This window comes from Ipomoea nil, unplaced genomic scaffold (assembly GCF_001879475.1).
Source record: "Ipomoea nil cultivar Tokyo-kokei standard unplaced genomic scaffold, Asagao_1.1 scaffold0832, whole genome shotgun sequence".
In the NCBI taxonomy this organism is placed as follows: Eukaryota; Viridiplantae; Streptophyta; class Magnoliopsida; order Solanales; family Convolvulaceae; genus Ipomoea; species Ipomoea nil.
In genome coordinates, this window is record NW_017617260.1 from 7,262 (window position 1) to 26,809 (window position 19,548).

The 19,548-nt window shown below is 40.3% G+C and overlaps 1 protein-coding gene across 3 annotated transcripts; it reads left to right on the forward strand.

The window, feature by feature from the left end:
• Positions 1-2,123: 2,123 nt before the first annotated feature.
• On the forward strand, positions 2,124-11,168 carry LOC109178407 (thioredoxin-1-like). 3 transcript variants are annotated; one of them, XR_002053704.1, is made up of 2 exons: positions 2,124-2,516; positions 4,476-4,768. XR_002053704.1 is itself a non-coding variant. In XM_019328027.1 (2 exons), exons 1-2 carry the CDS (start codon positions 2,282-2,284, stop codon positions 10,944-10,946), a joined length of 552 nt encoding a protein of 183 aa, XP_019183572.1. In that variant the 5' UTR covers positions 2,124-2,281; the 3' UTR covers positions 10,947-11,168. The 3 variants fall into 3 exon arrangements, 2 of the variants coding, with proteins under 2 accessions (XP_019183572.1, XP_019183573.1); XM_019328027.1 differs by lacking the exon at positions 4,476-4,768 and adding an exon at positions 10,630-11,168; XM_019328028.1 differs by lacking the exon at positions 4,476-4,768 and adding an exon at positions 10,633-11,168.
• Positions 11,169-19,548: the final 8,380 nt, after the last annotated feature.

Consider the following 19,548-nt stretch of genomic DNA (forward strand, 5'->3'; position numbering starts at 1 on the left):
AAATCTGATTCCGCTCCATTATCACTGTTATTCGTTTGGTCTCGTCCTTCTGACATGCTTGTGATGCTTTCTTGGTCGACCTGCGGACTCGCCTCACTCAGAAAGTCACGTAGCTCTTTGAATCAATCCCCACAGACGGCGCCAGTGTTGGTTTTTGGGTTTTTGGACCCAGGGAAGTCCAACACAACCTTGGTTGGTGGATTCACCTTTCACAAAGCTTTTAGCAAAGGGAGAGTAGTCGAAATAATAGCTAGAATGTGTGTCTCTTATTCACTGTGCATGGCCCCCCTTAATTACAAGGGTAGAGGGGCCTTTATATAGTAGGCGCTCCTCCAGCCAAATTGAAGTACATTAACTATTGCCTTCAAGGCTAATTATGCTACGCGACCGTTCGGGCGCCGTTACCGAGCCGGCCAACGGCTCTCTGGGCTTCCAACGGTCCGTTGGGTCGAGCTCTCTTTGAATGCTGCATTGAGTGCCTCCTAACGGCTATTGGACCGACTTGAATGCTTCTAACCGACTCCTGGGCCGAGTCACATTTTCTACTTGGGCCTGGGCCGACTCCTGGACTCGGCCCAGGCCTCTACTGGGCTTCTTCTTTCACTAACCCATACTTCTTATCTTGGGTTACTTATACCTTGTTCTTTGGGCCCGTCCTTTTGGGTCGGGGTCCTCACCCCATCAGATAATAAGTTTAAATAGAATGAGTCATTTTGTTTGGTTGAAAATAGGAATTGGAATCTAAATAAATAAATAAAAATTAATTATAATTAAAATAAAAATAAATAAATATATAGAAATATATATATATATATATATATATATATATATATATATATATATATATATATTAAAATTTCATATTTAATGGATATGAGAATGAGTATCAAAATCAATAATTAAATATAAAAGTTTTTAATCAAATACACCTTAAATAATTTAATTTCAATAGTAGGATAACCAAATAAACAAATAAGTATGACAATTGGTTTGGGGTAACCGGGTAAGTATGACAATTGGTATAAGAACCGCAAATTATGCCATGGAATCGTGTTCACCGAGAATGGTGAACACAAGGCAAAACGACGTCGTTTTTAGGCAAAAAAAAAAAATAATTTGCGAATGTGGAGTTAATGGCGCACGTTTGATCAAATTATGAATTTTCTGTTATGAGATTATGAATTTTATGAAAATTCATAATCTCATAACAGAAAATTCATAATCGCATAATAGAAAATTCATAATCTCACAACTGAAAATACATAATCTCATAACAGAAAATTCATAATCTTATAACAGAAAATTCATAATCTCATGGTTCCAAAGTGAATGCGTAGGCATGGTTCCAAAGTGAATGTGCAGGCATGGATTCATAATTTATGAATGTCCGTGATTTCGGACGGGAATATGTAGGCATGGTTCCAAAGTGAATGTGCAGGCATGAATTCATAATTTATGAATGTCCGAAATTATGAATGTAATGAAAATTCATAATCTCATAACAGAAAATTCATAATCGCATAACAGAAAATTCATAATCTCATAACAGAAAATTTATAATCTCATAACAGAAAATTCATAATCTCATAACAGAAAATTCATAATCTCATGGTTCCAAAGTGAATGTGTAGGCATGGTTCCAAAGTGAATGTGCAGCCATGGATTCATAATTTATGAATGTCCGTGATTTCGGACGGAAATGTGTAGGCATGGTTCCAAAGTGAATGTGCAGGCATGAATTCATAATTTATGAATGTCCGAAATCTTTGTTCACCTCAAATTAAAGTGAAACCGCAAAATGTGAAAATAAAGAAGAAAAGTCACGCAATTAATTAAAAAAAAAAAAAAAAAAAAAAAAAAAAAAGAAGAAAGAAGAAGAAGAAAGAAAGAAAAAAAGATATCGGTGTACTAACACCGTTAGAACCGTGTTCACCATGAAAGGTGAACACGGTTCCATGGCATAAGGTCTGGTATAAGAACTCATAGTTACTGCATTAGCGGACAGCCGCCGGACACCACCTAAATGTGAAATTTACTTTCCTATAATAGGTAAGACTAAAACCACTAGCAATTAAAGAAATACAATCACAGTTCTCCATATATTCTCCAGTTCACGGCACGTGGTGGCGTGGAGTGTGGCAGCCATTCATTCGTCACCTAATCCGAATGATCCGTACGCCCAACTACCCAACAAATTCTACTACTCGCCCCGTCGCCCGCTACTCTCTTTCACTCACTCTCTTTCCATTTCCCTGTAAATATCACACCCTTCAATTCTGCCATGGCAGTTGTACTGGAAGCTCTCACTACAGTTCCTCGCTCCTTCCCTCTCACGTCGGTCTCATCCTCATTGGCTCCCGTCGCCGCCTCTTCCATCTCCTGTAGGTTAAACTCCGTTCGGTTCTCCCACTTCCGCGGTCTTAAGATCCAACCGCCTCGCTCAATCGTTTCCACCTCTAAATTACCTCCACGCGGAAGCCCCATCGTCTGCGAGGCTCAGAATACCGCAGTTGAAGGTTAGCTGTCTTTAACTAATCCATCTCATTCTGTATGTATATATGATGATACACTCTGGTTAGGATATTGAGGTTCGATTTTACTGAAATTTGATTTTACATGCCAAGGTGTGATTACTTTAATTCGTTATACCTAGAATCTAATTGCTGAAAATAATGTTTGTTTTGTGTTTGTGTTACAACTTACAACTAATTAGTCTTCCATATTTCCTTTCAAAGAACTTGGATTCAAAACCCGGTTAATTAAGTTAATAATTTTCTTAGGGGGTGTATTCAATCATGACTTTTGTAAAGTTTTAAAGACTTTTAAAATGATAGATTTTAATAAACTTTGATTGACTTTCATAGAGTCGTTCAAAACTTTTTTAAACTTTATAAGACTCTATAAAAGTCTATATAAAAAACATTCATAGACTTTTACAACTTTTTATTTTAAACAGTCTACAAAAGTCATTGAAATTCTAAATTGAATACATCCTTACAAACTTTCAATAATTTAGATTCTTATCATTTACAATTTTCTTACAAAACATTTAAAATATATCATAAAATTCTTCTTATTATATAGTTCTTCACCCACATCAACATTCTCAACATTATTATTTTTATCAATAGTACATTGAGACTTATATGCTAATTACTTATATATATTATTAATAAACATCAACAAAAAAAAAAAAACTATTTCAGTAGAAATTCATAACAATATTGAACAATAAAATTTATAATAAAAGACTTGATCAAATAAAATATTTAAAAATATAATTACAAGTTGCATAAAATAAAAAAATATATATAATATTAATAATATATATAAAATTATACTTGATATATTGTTAGGCATCACGCAAAAAAATTATTATTTGCAATAGCAATTTGAGACTGCAAACAACAACAAGGTGCTACTGTTTGCAACCCCAAATTGTTATTGCAAACAGTAATTCGCTATTCGTAGTAGGTTGTTAAAAAAAAAAAAGAGAAAAATATATATTACAAATATAAACATAAAAATAATAAAATTCAAAATATATAATTATTTATATGAATATTATGAAATATATACTAAAATTTGACGATGAAAAATTTGATTTGTTCATGTATTTAGGGAGAATTAGAGAAAGTTAGGGATAAAAAATTCATAGAAAAAAATAAAAATCAATATAAACAAGCAATAATGAAGTAAAAATAATATTATTTCGAATTTTTAGATGAAGATTCTAAAGTTTAGGAGAGAGAGATAAAAATGGGTAGAGCTTAGGTATAAGGAAAATATAGGATAATGAAGAAAAAAATAATTTTATTAAATTTAGATAGGTTTATAGAGTTTAAATATGGAGAAAAAAATAGAGTCTAAATAGAGAGAGAAAACATTCAAAGTTGTTAGAAAGAAAATTTGAAATCTTGGGGTTGATGGTTGGATTTCAACTATTTATATTTGAGAAGGAAAAGTCTACAAAAGTCTTAAAATTAAAAAGTCAGCAAAAGTTCATAACTTTTTGAATACCACATGACTTTTAAAGACTCTTTAAAAGTCTTAATCGAATACCACACGACTTTTAAAGACTCTTTAAAAATCTTGATTGAATACCGCATGACTTTTAAAGACTCTCTAAAAGTTTGAATTGAATACCTCGAAACTTTTAAAGTTCATAAAAGTCTTTAAAACTCTATGAAAGTCATGATTGAATACACCCCCTTAGTTTTGGTCCTCACTTTAGAACTAATTATGGCTTCCCATTAAATTCATCTAGTAATAATAACTTGGGTTAATTTTAATGATAGCTATATATATATATATATATATATATATATATATATATATATAGTATCCAATGAGAACACTTGCTTAAGTTTTTTTTTTCATCCCTTTTTTTCAATATTTTTATGGCATTATGCTACACTACAGTAGGTTTGATCCTCCCAAGCAATATGGACATTAGTCTTTGTTACTTGTGACAGGATAATAAGGCTAGCACCCGACCCGGATCATAAGTGTGCATCTGACCCGGCACCATAGTTGACCCGACACCGCATGGATGCTCCAACGGTTAGAATTCCAACAGGTGTCACATCTAATGTCATTGAAGCCACCATTGATGCCACCATTGATGAGAGAGAGTTAAAGCCTCAACGCCTCATTCATGACTCTTCATATTCCTGTCGTTAGCTCAGCTCCCCAAGGATGTCTCTTCATGTTGTTACCGTTAGGACCTAGCATAAATAGAACTTCCCTCAGCTGAGCAGGACACACTGTACTTTCTATACTGAGACAAAGGCAATACAACTATTGTTACTCTCTTATTCGTTACTCTTATATTATATTTCCGGTAACATTATTACCGTCATTGGTGCTTTCATTGAGAGCCTGAGTCCAATACTCAAGCAGGCTACACCACAACTTTTTTTTCTCTTTCAACAGCAAGCTTGAAAGAATGGCGTCCCGCAGCTCCCACGGTTCTCGCAACGTGAACAATGGCAACGCCTCAGGTGACCTCCGTGACCTACTCACCAACAATCGCGGAGGGGACCTCCGAGAACATCTCAACAACGGGAGGCCCGGGGACCTTCGAGATCAACTCAACAATGGAGGAGACCTTCGAGACCAACTCAACAATGGAGGAGACCTCCGAGACCAACCCCACAATGGAGGGGCGAACCAAGTCATGAACCTCCAGGCGACTGCCGATGTCATTCAGCAAGCAGTGACGGCGGCGCTAAATCAAGTGGCGGTGGGACTGCAAGGTCAAGTGCCCCCGCCGCGGTCCCAGGAAATAAGGGTGGAGACCCAAAGAAGTGCACCGGCCAGATGACAACCAGGCCCTTCCCAATCTGCACCAGAACGACTGGGACAAAGAGCGCCCGTGCGGCAAAGATTAGGATCACGGGCCGAGGGATCCTCTACCAGAGGTCCTCGCCAACACGAAAACAGAGAAGCCGAGAGATCACCCACAGAGGAGGTGGGCGAATCTCAGGAGCCGACCCCACGCCAACACGTTGATGAGTCGGCCTTACGTCGACACTTGGAGGATGGACGCGTCGAAGAGCCGGCTCCGCGACGGCACTCGGCGGGAAAGCGACGGGTTGATGAACTAGCTCCACGACGACACATGGAGGAGCGGCAGCCGGCCCCGCCGGCACCCTGACGAGTCGGCCCTGGTCGAGAGGCTGCAGAGAAAAATCGAGGAGTTAGCAAGAAGGGTGGAGGCACGGGAGCAGTCGCCGGAACCCGAGGTACGGATGACAGCACCATTCTCCCCAAGCATCATGGACGTACCTTTGACGAGGGACTTTAGGTTGCCCGCTATCAAGGAGTACACGGGGGCCACTGACCCACGTGTCCACATGACGAGGTACAAGGCTGCTATGGTAATGATCGGGACAGGGGACGCCATCATGTGCCGAGCGTTCTTGTTCACCCTGGATGGAGCGGCCCAAGACTGGTTCAACACCATCCCAGATGGGTCGATCCAAAACTTTGGGGAGTTGTCCAAGAGCTTCCTAACATACTTCTCCGGTAGCATACAGCGTAAGAAACCTTTCTCCCACCTCTGCGTAGTGAAGCAAGATAGAGGCGAGAGCCTAAAAAACTTCCTAATCAAATGGAAAAAGGAAGTCAATAATGTCTACGACTTCAACTCCAAGGTGGCGATCCCAATATTTATCCATGCCTTAAGATCAGGGTATTTCCACAAGCAGCTGAACGCCCACCACCCCCGTTCTTACGAAGATTTGATGAGGACGGCTAGCCGCTATGCCGAGGCAGAGGACGTCGACAGGAAAAAGAAAGATGAGGAGGACGACAGGAAAAACGGGAAACCTGGGAAAGCTGGTCCGCCCAGCCAGGCACCACTCTCGAACCACCCGACCGCAGGGAAGGGCCGAGACTACGAACGACCTCGCCTGGTCCCCTTGCGTAATTTAACTCCTCTTACCCATCCCGTCAGTGTCATTCTAAAGCAAGCTGAGGAGATGGGAATGGTAGAATTCCCCAAGGAGTGCATGAAGGTCTCCCCAAAGGCAGACCAAACAAAGTACTGCAGGTATCATAGGCATGCCGGACACGATACGGATGAGTGTCACGTTTTGAAGAGACAAATAGAAGACCTCATCCAGCAGGGCTACTTCCGACATTTCGTCAAGCGATCCAAGCAGCAGCAACAGCCGCAACACAATCCACCAAAAAATGTCTGGATGAATGAGGATGGCACCGAGCCGTCCACCTCAAACGCCAAAAAAAGAGACCACAACCAAATATCTGAGCAGAGTGATAGCGAGAAAGAAACCGAGGTGGCGCCCAGACGACAAAAGAAGCACACCATACACTTTATCTATGGTGGACCCGCAGGGGGCGACACGCCCGCAGAAAGAAAGAAGTGGAGCCGACAGATATACGTGGGAGAAGTGGCGAGTCTTCCTAGAGAAAAGAAACAGAGACAGGAGGCCATCACCTTCTCTAATGATGACCTCCCAGAGGGCCCGCTACCCCATCATGACGCCCTGGTGATTGAGATGGACGTCAACGATGTCATTATCCGCCGCATCTTAGTCGACACGGAAAGCTCAGTCAATGTGATGTATTACGATGCCTTCACCAAGTTGGGGATACCTAGGAACCAGCTCAAAGAAGTACGTACCCCACTCTCTGGATTTACGGGTGATTCAGTGGAGACGGAGGGGTCGGTGGCCTTACCAGTGGAGATAGGCACGAGCCCTAACATTCGCAAACTTGCCATGGAATTCATCGTGGTAAGACTCACTTGTGCGCACAACATCATTTTGGGGAGGCCGGCACTGGAGGACCTCAAGGCCATAGTGTCGGTGGAACACTTGTGTATGAAGTTCCCTACTCCGAATGGGATAGGGGTCGTCAGAGGAAACCAGCGAGCAGCCCGCAGTTGTTACGTAAAAGCATGCAAAAAGATTGGCGGAAAGAATCCACAAGTCCACACCATTTGCAAGGATGATCGATCGGGTATGGAACTCAGAAAATTTAATTAGATATTATCAGTAATACGATGTAGTCGTGGCCCGCCCAGACCTGTAAACAATATCTAGTAATCATGGTCCGCCCAAGTTACTTCGCTCTCAAATAAAAAGGTTTTCAAAACCACATTCAATCAACCACGGCCGTCACTACACTCCAAAAAAAAAAAAAAAAAAAAAAAAAAAAGGCCGAGGCGCGGCGCCTCGATAAAAAATAATTAATAAATAAATAAATAAATAAATAAATAAGGGGGCCGGGCAGCTTCTCAGCCACTCCTGGTCGAGGCGACGCCTCGACCACTCGAAAAAAAAAAAAAAAAAAAAAAAGGGTCGAGGCGCACGCCTCGGCCAAGTGGCTGAGGCGACTCCTCGGCCACTCGAAAAAAAAAAAGAAGGTCGAGGCGACGCCTCAGCCACATGGCCGGGGCATACGCCTCGGCCAGATGGCTGAGGCCGCGCCTCAGCCCAAGGCCGAGGTGCACGCCTCGGCCTCCTGGTCGAGGCGACGCCTCGGCTGAGGCCGCGCCTCAGCCCAAGGCCGAGGCGCACGCCTCGGCCACTCGAAAAAAAAAAAAAAAAAAAAGGGGTCGAGCCGCACGCCGCGGCCAAGTGGCCAAGGCAACGCCTCAGCCACATGGCCGGGGCACACGCCTCAGCCTCCTGGTCGTGGCGACGCCTCGGCCACTCAAAAAAAAAAAAAAAAAAGAGGGTCGAGGTGCACGCTTCGGCCAAGTAGCCGAGCGTCAGGCTGAGGCACGCCTCGGCCTCCTGGTCGAGGCAACGCCTCGGCCACTCAAAAAAAAAAAAAAAAAAAAAAAAAAAAAGGGGTCGAGGTGCACGGCTCGGCCAAGTGCGCCTCTCGGCCGTGGCCGAAGCGCAGTGCCTCGGCCACAAGGCGAGGCTGAGGCGGCGCCCTAACCCGAAGACGGCCCACGCCGCAAAAAAAAAATTAAAAAAAAAAAAAAAAAACAAAGGTAATGTTAAACCGCAGAAACCGACGGATGGTGACAAGAGCTGATAGAAAGGTGCTCAAATTGCTTAGGCAGGAAGGGATCTGGAAAACAAAATCGCATATCCTAACTCAATCAGGATGGCACAGTATCACGATTGATTCAGCCTTACTCCCAAGTCAACTCAAACACATTCGTAGACTCAGGAGTAGGGGGGACTGGTGACAGGATAATAGGGCTAGCACCCGACCCGGATCATAAATGTGCATCTGACCCGGCACCATAGTTGACCCGACACCGCATGGATGCTCCAACGGTTAGAATTCCAACAGGTGTCACATCTAATGTCATTGAAGCCACCATTGATGCCACCATTGATGAGAGAGAGTTAAAGCCTCAACGCCTCATTCATGACTCTTCATATTCCTGCCGTTAGCTCAGCTCCCCAAGGATGTCTCTTCATGTTGTTACCGTTAGGACCTAGCATAAATAGAACTTCCCTCAGCTGAGCAGGACACACTGTACTTTCTATACTGAGACAAAGGCAATACAACTATTGTTACTCTCTTATTCGTTACTCTTATATTATATTTCCGGTAACATTATTACCGTCAACTTGTTAGTATTCTTTGTGGGCATTATGCCATACAGGGCTTGTTTAGTTATTAGCGGTTAGCGGTAGCGGGTTGTGATAGTGGATTGTATTACCGGGTTTGACCAGCAGATTGTATTAGAGGTTTATAAAAAAGTGTTTGATAAAATTAGCTGTTTAGATTAGCGATTAACATGTAAAATGACCATAAGGGTATACATTATAATTTATAATTTATAATAATAATAATAATAATAATAAATTTTAAAAAACAAAGAAAAAAAAAGATAAAAACAAAGAAAGAAGTCCCCTCTTGTATTCCCACCGTCCCACATCGGTGGGAAAAGTGGGAATGGAGCCTTGAGGCTCCACAAATTTGTTGCCCATCCCAGATGGGCAACACTGAGGAGCCATTTCGGCTCTTCAAAATAAGTTTTAAGTTTAAAAAAAAAAAAAAATATATATATATATATATATATATATATATATATATATATATATATATATATATATATAAACACGGGCGTTTTGAAAAAAATTTAATTTTTTCAAAACGCCAACGGACCAAACGGCTTTTTTTGGCGGTTTAACATGGTCAAACCGTCAAAAATGACGGATCTATCATTTTTTGGCGGATCTGTCAATAACCAAACATGGCCACAGTCTGCTAGGAGCTCCCCAGTTAAATTTACATTAGTCTTGGTAAAGTAACTTCAGCTTGTCTTTAATGCCATTTATGGGGCATATATATGTGTGTCTGCATAATTTTGGTAGTAAATGTTTTGGAGACATGGAAATCATATTGCATATTTAGTCTACAAGAAGGACTACATACATTCACATCAATCGGATGTTTAAAGCATTTTTAGTGCCGCCACTAATTTTTTAAGTCAAACCTTCCAATTGTTAGGGAATCAATCAGGCTAGGCTAGCTATTCAGTTTCAAGCAGACCCTATTGGGTTATCAACTTTTGTTTTTTTTTTTTTTTTTGTCGGGTTTATAATTCTTAGACCTAATCTTAAAAAGTCATGGGGACACGACAGCTTATAAGGTGGCTTAACAAAACTTTTGACATTTTCAAATTAACATTCTAAAAGAAATTCTAATAATAAACTTACATATAAACTCCATGCATGTATATTTGAATAGCCTTAAATGGCTTAGGTTATCGGGCTAGCTCACTAAAATTTTTGAGCTAGCCATCGAGCTTATCAAACTCATTTTTTATTGAGTTAAATTTTTTTTGTCCTAACCCTAAAATTTTTGGGTCTTATCATGTCAACTTATCGGTTTTGGACTAAGATTGACATCCATATCTATTGTGCAGTAACTTTAGCTAGACACTTATGATATTTTGACTTGAAATTTTGCTTGTTTCTTTGCAGTATTGGATCCATTTTGTTGATCCTTAGCTTGCTGGGTAGTGTAACAATTCATCATATCGTTTTTCCTTTTAGCTGCTCTTCTCCAGTTCATCTTTTATCCTTTTAATCGCTAAAGCTTCACATGCATTTGGTGTGGGATATATATTTTGTGTTGAAGTTGCATGAATGAAAGTGTAGTGAAAATGATCGATATATATTGCAGTAGTGGCTCTTGTGAGTGATGAAACATGGAAGTCATTGGTGCTGGAGTCCGACAAAGCTGTTCTGGTGGAGTTTTGGGCTCCATGGTGTGGTCCATGCCGCATGATTCATCCGGTGATTGATGAAGTGGCAAAGGAATATGCAGGGAAGCTGAAATGCTACAAGGTGAACACAGACGCGAGCCCTACGATTGCAACCAACTATGGGGTTCGAAGCATCCCAACCGTTATGATTTTCAAGGATGGGGAGAAGAAGGAGGCCATCATCGGTGCAGTTCCCAAATCCACATTGTGCACCTGCATAGACAACTTCTGTTAGATCACTCACTCAACTTCTCATCTTGCCCTTCCTTCTGCTGCTCTATTGGCCACTGCTAAATCTCCTATAATCCTGCATACTTGAATACCACTCCTGTACGTACTGTTAGTTTATGAGAATTTATACTGTGCCTTGCTTTAATTTACTGTGTTATATATTTGGTGGAATTGTATCTCGTGTTTGAAATATAATGTTGAAAACAGTACAATTCTATCAAATATATACCACAATGTTCGTAAGGCAATGTACAATTATATGTTTCATTCTTCACAATTCAACTTAGATTTGCCATTACAATTAAAGCAAATTTCATTATTATTTATTGTAGCCTTTTAGAACTTTAGTTATTTTAAAAATAAAAATAACTCATTCAACTTTATACGAAAAAAGTAATTAGATATCTAAATTTTTAAAAAGATGAAATTACACTTTTAGTTCTGTGACTATTGTGGTCTTGTTAATTTGAGTACTTGACTTTAAATACTATCAATGTAGTCCTATAACTATGAAATTTTTAACACATTTGGTCCTCCCGGCCAAATTGCCGGCTAAATGTTGCCGGAAAAACGTAATTCCTTTAAACTTGTTTATTCATAGGGGCAAAATGATCATTTTAGCGACGGCTGAAAAAAAAAAAAGAAAAAAAAAATAAAAAATAAAAAGAGAAAATTGCATCGCCACCGCCGCCACCTCCCAAGCTGATCCCAATCCACCACCTGCCAAGAACCTCAGCTGCGGCCTTCATCAAATCATCGTTGCTCTGCGTCTTGAACATGATGGTGATTAGCAGGAGGGCTATGAATACTACTATGATTATCCATTTTGTAATTTATGGAGTTATTCTAGCCATTATTATTTCATGAATTTTGTTTCTTCAATTTCAACTCAAACTGTGAAGGTACACATTCTCGCTGAGGCATTTTAACAGTCATCTGGGCCGGCAATCGTATATTTCTTGGTTTTCCTTCTTTCTTGTATCTTAAAGATTTAATGGGCTTACTTTATTACCATAAAACAGGGAAAGAAAATGGATGATTTACTTTGCTTAATACAATTTATTCATTTGCCATTCTCTCTTTAAACCACTGAACAGTTTTTTGTTCTCCCTGGAGTTTATTATTAGACACGCCGAGATTAACCAGGGGTTTTTGAGCCAGGGTGGGGATTTCGCCGGAGATTTCATTCCCTTCAAGGTGAAGTTCAATCAAATTTGGCAGCTTTCCAAACCACCCCTGGAATCCTGCCTGAAAACTTGTTGTTTGCCAGCCAAACTTTCTTCAGAGACATGAGTCTCATGAGGAAATAGCAGGTCGAAAGAAAAAGGTGCGGAAAAGGGACGGACAGATCAGAGAAAACAATGATCATAAAGTTTAAATACCGAAGTGGCGGAGGTGAAGGCGGTGCAATTTCCTCTTTTTTGCTTTTTCCGGCCGTCGCTGCAAGAAGGAAGAAGAAGAACGGAGAAGAAGGGAAGAGAAGGGGAGGAAGAAGAAGAGCATGAAATGACTAATTTGCCCTCATGATTAAATAATTAAAAATAGTTTATATTTTTCCGGCAACATTTGGCCAGCGATTTGGTCGGGAGGACCAAAAGTGTTAAAAATTAAATAGTTAGGGACGAAATTGATCATTTTTAAAGTCAAGTACTCAAATTAACAAGACCATAATAGTCACAAGACCAAAAGTGTAATTCCTCTTTTAAAAAATTATCAACGTGTCGGATGCAATTAAATCAAATAGTAGATGTGGCTTTCCCATCCCACTGTTTCTCCGCCCAAATGATGGTGAAGCGCAGGGATAGAAGGGGAGGCAACCATCTTCTCGGGTGACCATTATTTTTAATATTATTTTTTTAATGTTTATTAAAAAAAGAACATGTCAGCAAGTTTTAACTATATGTTGAGACTATTTGACTATTTAACAAGTGATTAGTTCAATTGCATCAAATCAACAAGTTAGTATGTTTAATTATAACTTTTTAAAATTTAAGGGTTTATTTTTGTATTTTAAAAAAGGTAATATTTGACCATTTTTCTCAACTAACAAAAAAAAAACCTGTTTATTTTTTTTTTTCCATAAAAATGATTAAATAAACCAAAGTCAATCCAATAATGTAGTTAACTCCAATAACTTTAAAAAATAGTTTCGCATAAATCTATCAAATCAATAAAAAGTATAATTGAGTCATAATCTTACATATTTCGTAGATTATTGTTATCTTGATAAATCCGTGTCATTTTTATATTTTGCATTTTTACATAGAACCTAGGTGTAAACGTTTTTTTTTTTTTTTTTTTTAATTAAAAATTCTTTTAAGAATCTTTTCATGGATCAATCTCCTCAGGAATGAACATTTTTAGAAAACTCACATTAAACTTTTTTACCTTAAGGCATTCAGGTAGCTTCAAACGGTAAGCTACCGCAAATTATGTCGTGGAATCGTGTTCACCGAGAATGGTGAACACAAGTCAAAACGACGTCGTTTTTAGGCCAAAAAAAAAAAAAAAATCGCGGATGTGGAGTTAACGGCGCGTTACTGATCAAATTATGAATTTTCTGTTATGAGATTATGAATTTTATGAAAATTCATAATCTCATAACAGAAAATTCATAATCGCATAACAGAAAATTCATAATCTCCCAACTGAAAATTCATAATCTCATAACAGAAAATTCATAATCTTATAACAGAAAATTCATAATCTCATGGTTCCAAAGTGAATGTGTAGGCATGGTTCCAAAGTGAATGTGCAGGCATGGATTCATAATTTATGAATGTCCGTGATTTCGGACGGGAATATGTAGGCATGGTTCCAAAGTGAATGTGCATGCATGAATTCATAATTTATGAATGTCCGAAACTCCGAAATTATGAATGTAATGAAAATTCATAATCTCATAACAGAAAATTCATAATCGCATAACAGAAAATTCATAATCTCATAACAGAAAATTCATAATCTCATAACAGAAAATTCATAATCTCATGGTTCCAAAGTGAATGTGTAGGCAGTCACGTAATTAATTAAAAAAAAAAAAAAAAAAAAGATAACGGTGCACTAACACCGTTGGAACCGTGTTCACCATGAATGGTGAACACGGTTCCATGGCATAACGTGGAGTGTTGGCATCCTACTGCCCTCGGGAAGATAGCATCATGCCTTGGTAAACCCCTTTGTATGGATGAAATGACATGGGATGCAAATAAGAGCAACTATGCTCGTGTGCTTATTGAAATTGATACTTCTCTTCATCCTAAAGAAGACATCCCTGTCATGCTTCCTAATGGAGAGTCTTTTTATCAATCTGTGGAATTTGAAGTCTACCCTTGCTTTTGTATTCACTGTTATAGTCAAGAACATTATAAGAATGATTGCCCTAGGACCCAAAAGGGTAAAAAGAAGCAGAAAGCTTCCCTTAGGGCAAATAACCCTTCTTCTAGTGGTCTTGCTACATCTGTTTTGCAGGAGTTACCACCAGCAACGCAAACAGTGAGTCAGCCGGTTGAGATGATTGCTTCTGGGGATGTGAATCTATCTCAAGTTGCTCAGATGGAAAACACCTCTGAAAATCTGGGTGAAAATCAGAGAGGGGTGTGCTGTGAACAAGGGGCCTTGACAGATTGTGACAACACTGCTCCTCCCCTCTTGGAACCAGTGATTTCTGCCTCCCCTTCTGTTGAAATGGATAAAGAGATGGAGTTATCTCGAATAGATGTTGCTCCCCAAATTAAAGCTAGCTTTGCCCCAATTCCAGCTTCTCGGCTGGCAGATTTAAATGAATTACTCCAAACAAACAGTGTATACATGGCTTTTCCCAAGGATTTTATACCACCACAGTCTGTGAAGGAGTCATCTCTGTATGCTTTTCAACAAGACCTAAATGAGGTGTGTGAAGGAAGCTCACCAAACTTAGGAATTGGAAGAATTTCAGAACCAACAGTCAACAAACAACTGTGTGATAAGAATGACGAAAGACAATCCCTGCGTTTGGCTAAGGATGTTAGTTCCAAAGGTCTGAATTTTAAGGCAGCAATTCTTTCTCCCCCTAAGACTAACCAGTTGTGCCCCATAACAGGGGGGAAAAGTCGCAGTAGACCTATTGTTATTCCCATACCATTGAGGGCAAAATCAATGGTCCGTGGCGGTGGTAGACGGAAACCCACCTCAGTTCCCAAATGATTGCTGCTATTTGGAATGTTAGGGGCATCAACAAGCCCCTAAAGAGGAAGAAAATCCTCAGTTTTGCCAGCCAAAATCATGTTTCTTTTTTTGCTTTGTTGGAAACTAGAACCACACCGTCTAAGTTAGACAAGGTTATTAATGGTATTTTCCCAAGTGAGAATGTTTTTGTTGATTTTGACACCATAAGGAGTGGTCACATTGTTTTGGTTTGGAATTCCCACAAGGTTGATTGTACTATCTTGGATGTTTCACCTCAGTGTATTCACTGCAATCTGCGGTGCAAGATCTCAAATAAATCCTTTTTCTGCTCAATTGTTTATGGTCTTTATTCAGTTGTTGAAAGGAGACATCTCTGGACTAAGCTAAGTGAGTTAAGCCCCCAAAGCAGTTCCCCCTGGCTGATTTGTGGAGACTTCAATGTGGTAAAATGCCCAGAGGAGAAACAAGGTGGAGTAATCCCTTCAAACTACTTCACAAAAGATTTTGTTGATTGTTGCTCATCCCTGAGTCTCTCGGATGCCCCCAGTTTTGGCAGTTTTTTCACCTGGACTAATGGAAGAGTTAAAGCAAAACTTGACCGTGTCCTCATTAATCCTAACTGGATGGGGAACAACTTTAACTGCTGGGTGGAATTCAAAGAATTTGATTGCATTTCTGATCATTGCCCGATTCTCATTAAGATGTTCAACAGTCAAGAGGCTATCAACAAACCCTTCAAGTTCTTCAACATGTGGCTGTCTCATCCGAATTTCCATCATATTGTGGCTCGTTCCTGGAATATGACTGTTATAGGTTCTGATCAGTACACGTTGGTGCGTAAGCTCAAAGCTTTGAAGTATCCCCTTAAAAGTCTCAACAAACAGGAGTTTGGCCACATCTCTGAGAAAGCTAAGTGTGCAAATGCTGAGTATAACGCTTTCCTGCAAGCAATTGATTTGAATGAAGCTTCTGATGAGGATAAATCTAGACTTCAATCTCTGCGTGCTAGGGCCCTTTTCCTTGTGGAAGTTGAAAGGCAATTTATCTCCCAGAAACTTAAGCTCAAACATCTTATTGATGCAGATAAATGCTCCAAGTACTTTCATGATTTGATTAAGAAATCCAACAAGGACAGAAGCATCACATGTATTCTTGACCAGCAAGGGATCCCTACTTCCTCCATTGCCCAAGTTGGAGCCCTTTTTGTTGATCACTTCAAAAATCTGCTTGGATCCTCTTCGCCAAGAGTTCCCTGCAATGCTGATTTTCTTAACAATGGACCAAAGATCTCTGCACCCCAACAGGCTATCTTGACAGCGACTGTTACCTCCTTGGAAATTCAGACTGCTTTGTTTGGAATAAGCAACCAGAAAGCACCGGGGCCTGATGGTTACTCAGCAGCTTTTTTCAAACAAAATTGGAACCTCATTGGTGGAGATCTTACTCTTGCAGTCAAAGAATTTTTCTTATCTGGTCAGATTTTGAAACAGATTAATCATACTGTGATTGCGTTAATTCCCAAATCTCATCCGGCTCAATCTGTGGGGGATTACAGGCCAATCTCGTGCTGCAATGTTATTTATAAAGTGATTGCCAAAATCCTGGCAGCAAGGCTGAGTAAGGTGCTCCCTGGTATTATTAATCTGTCACAGGCAGCTTTTGTGGAAGGGAGATCAATGTCGGATAACATCTTCCTTGCCCAAGAATTGATTAGAGGATATGCAAGAAAAAGGACCTCACCTAGATGCTTACTTATGGTGGATTTGAGGAAGGCTTATGATACCATCGAGTGGGATTTTATTTTGGAAGTCCTTTGTGGACTCAATTTCCCTGAACAGTTCATCCACTGGATTGCTCAATGTGTCACTACCACCTCCTTCTCTATTTCAATTAATGGAGGTATTTTTGGAAATTTCTTAGGTAAGAAAGGCTTGAGGCAAGGAGATCCCATATCCCCTCTCTTCTTTGCTTGCTGCATTGAATATCTCTCAAGATCACTTGATAGTTTGACTGCTAAACCCGGCTTCTCTTTCCACCCCAAGTGCGCCAAACTCAAAATTTCCCATTTGGCTTTTGCCGATGATCTTATGCTGTTCTCTAGGGGAGATCAAAAGTCTGTTCAAGTCCTGCTCGATGGTCTTAAAGAGCTTGAAGCTGTCTCGGGTCTCACAGTCAACATCAACAAGTCCAATTTGTTTGTGGCAGGAGTCCATGACAACACGATGGATTTTGTGGATTTTCCAAAGGGATCTCTCCCAATCCGTTACCTTGGAGTCCCTCTTGATGCTCAAAGGCTGAAAGTTGCTTGTTTTTCTCCTCTTACCAGCTCTGTTGCTGCCCATATAAATGCCTGGAAGGGCTGCAATCTCTCTTTTGCAGGAAGACTTGAACTCCTCACTTCGGTTGTTCAGGGGGTGGTCAGCTTTTGGCTTCAAAATTTTCTCCTCCCCTCTAATGTTATTGATCATATCATCTCTTTGTGCAGGAACTTCCTTTGGGGTAGCAGATTTGCACCAATTGCCTGGGAAAAAATCTGCTGTCCCAAAGAAGAAGGGGAGCTTGGACTCCATAACTTCAAAGTTTGGAACATTGCTTTCTTGTCTAGAGCCCTTTGGGACATCTATTCCAAAAGGGATTCTCTGTGGATTAAATGGGTCAATTCTATTTACCTTGAATCTAAGGATCTTTGGCTTTGGACTCCCAAAGCTAGAGACTCGGCCCTTATGAAGGCCATTTTTGCTGTCAAAGAGGCCTTAATTAAGCAAACTGGCAGCGGCCATCTTGCTCGCCTCTTTATGCTTAATGCTTTCAATAATAACAAATTTGATGTCTCTAAGGTTTACAACCTTTTAAGACACAAGTTTAACCCGCTTTCTTGCTGGAGATTTACGTGGAGATCCTATATACCCCATAAATTCTCTTTTATGCTCTGGATGGCCCTTAAGAACAGGATGCCCACAAGAGACAGGATTTGCTCTGAGGATTCTGATCCTTTTTGTTCTTTATGTGTTGGTAATTTGGAAACAGCTAACCACCTTTTCTTTAGCTGCCCTTTCTCCTTGCAGGTTTGGAACAATGTTCGTGATACCATTGGCTTTCCCAAAAAGACCATTGCCATTCGCAGCTCCATCAAGTGGATTTGCAGGCTGTACAGTGGTTCGAGGCCGCACTCAAAAGGGTTCTCAGTTTCCCTTGCTAGTTCGGTTTATCATATTTGGAGATATCGAAATCTTGTTCTCCATGATGAAACTAGACCGCCTCTTGACGGTCTTGTAAAAGTCATTGTTTCTGATTTGTTTAGAATTGCTGCTGCTGCTTCTTTCCGTTAATTGTTGCCATAAAAAAAAAATTGTTTCTCTCCCCTTTTATGTGTTGCCAGCCTAGCTGGTCGCATTTTTATGAGGTCGTGCCTTAGCTGCTTGAGCTCTGTAGTTTGTTTTCCGCCTTTTTGCTTTCTTTGTGTTAATGTTGCCAGCCTAGCTGGTCGCATTTCTTGTGTTCCCGGTGCCTTAGCTTTTTAGTTCTCTCATCCGGCTTCTGCTTTTTGTTTTGGTGTAGTGTTGCCAGCCTAGCTGGTCGCACTTTGTATGTTTCCAATGCTTTAGTTGTTTGTTGTTCCCTCACCCGCCTTTTTTTTTTTCCGTTCTTTGCTATAGTGTTGCCAGCCTCGCTGGTCGCACTCTTTGTGTCTCGTCTTTCTTTGTCTTTCGTTTTCGCTCTCTTTGGTGTGTTGCCAGCCTCGCTGGTCGCACTCTATGTGATTCGTGCCTTTGTTTTGCTTTCATCTTCTCGATGTTTTTGGTCTTTCCTCTATGTCTGTCCTCTTGTTTCGTTGCTTTGTGAGTTCCCAGCCTTGCTGGTCGCTCATCGCCTTCTTTTGCCCCCTCACCCCCTTAAAAAAAAAAAAAAAAAAAAAAAAAATCCCGCCCTTCCTCTGTTTGCTTCTTTGTTTCCTTGTTTTCCCGTTAAAAAAAAAAATCCCGCCCTTCCTCTGTTTGCTTCTTTGTTTCCTTGTTTTCCCGTTTCTTTTGTGTTGCCAGCCTAGCTGGTCGCACGTTGTGTTTTCCCCGTTGCTTTTCTTTCTCGTTCTTCTCATTTCTCTTTTTGTTAGAGTTGCCATTCTAGCTCAACTTGTGGTGCTTGACAGCTCTCCTTTTTAGCTTTCCTTTCTTCTTTCTCCGGGGTATGCCCCGTGTAGTTGTAGCTTCATGGGCTTTCTCTCAGGCCATCTTTTAGTAGCTTTTTTTCTCCGTTTTCTAACCGGGGGATGCCCCGAGTATTTGTGTTTTTTCTTGGGATTTTTCCCATTGGTCCTTTAATGCTTTCATCTCCCTTGGTTCCTTTGGTACATTGATTAGAGATCTAGCTCGTCTCCCTTGTGGTTGGTTTGGTTCTTCCTGAAGGATGATCATGCATTTTTGTCAAACCTGCTGGAAATG

Coding starts and splice junctions, on each gene's coding strand:
- LOC109178407 (XM_019328027.1), top strand. CDS start 2,282: ATGGCAGTTGTACTGGAAGCTCTCACTACAGTTCCTCGCTCCTTCCCT. Junction 2,517..10,629: donor TCAGAATACCGCAGTTGAAG/GTTAGCTGTCTT, acceptor TATATATTGCAG/TAGTGGCTCTTGTGAGTGAT.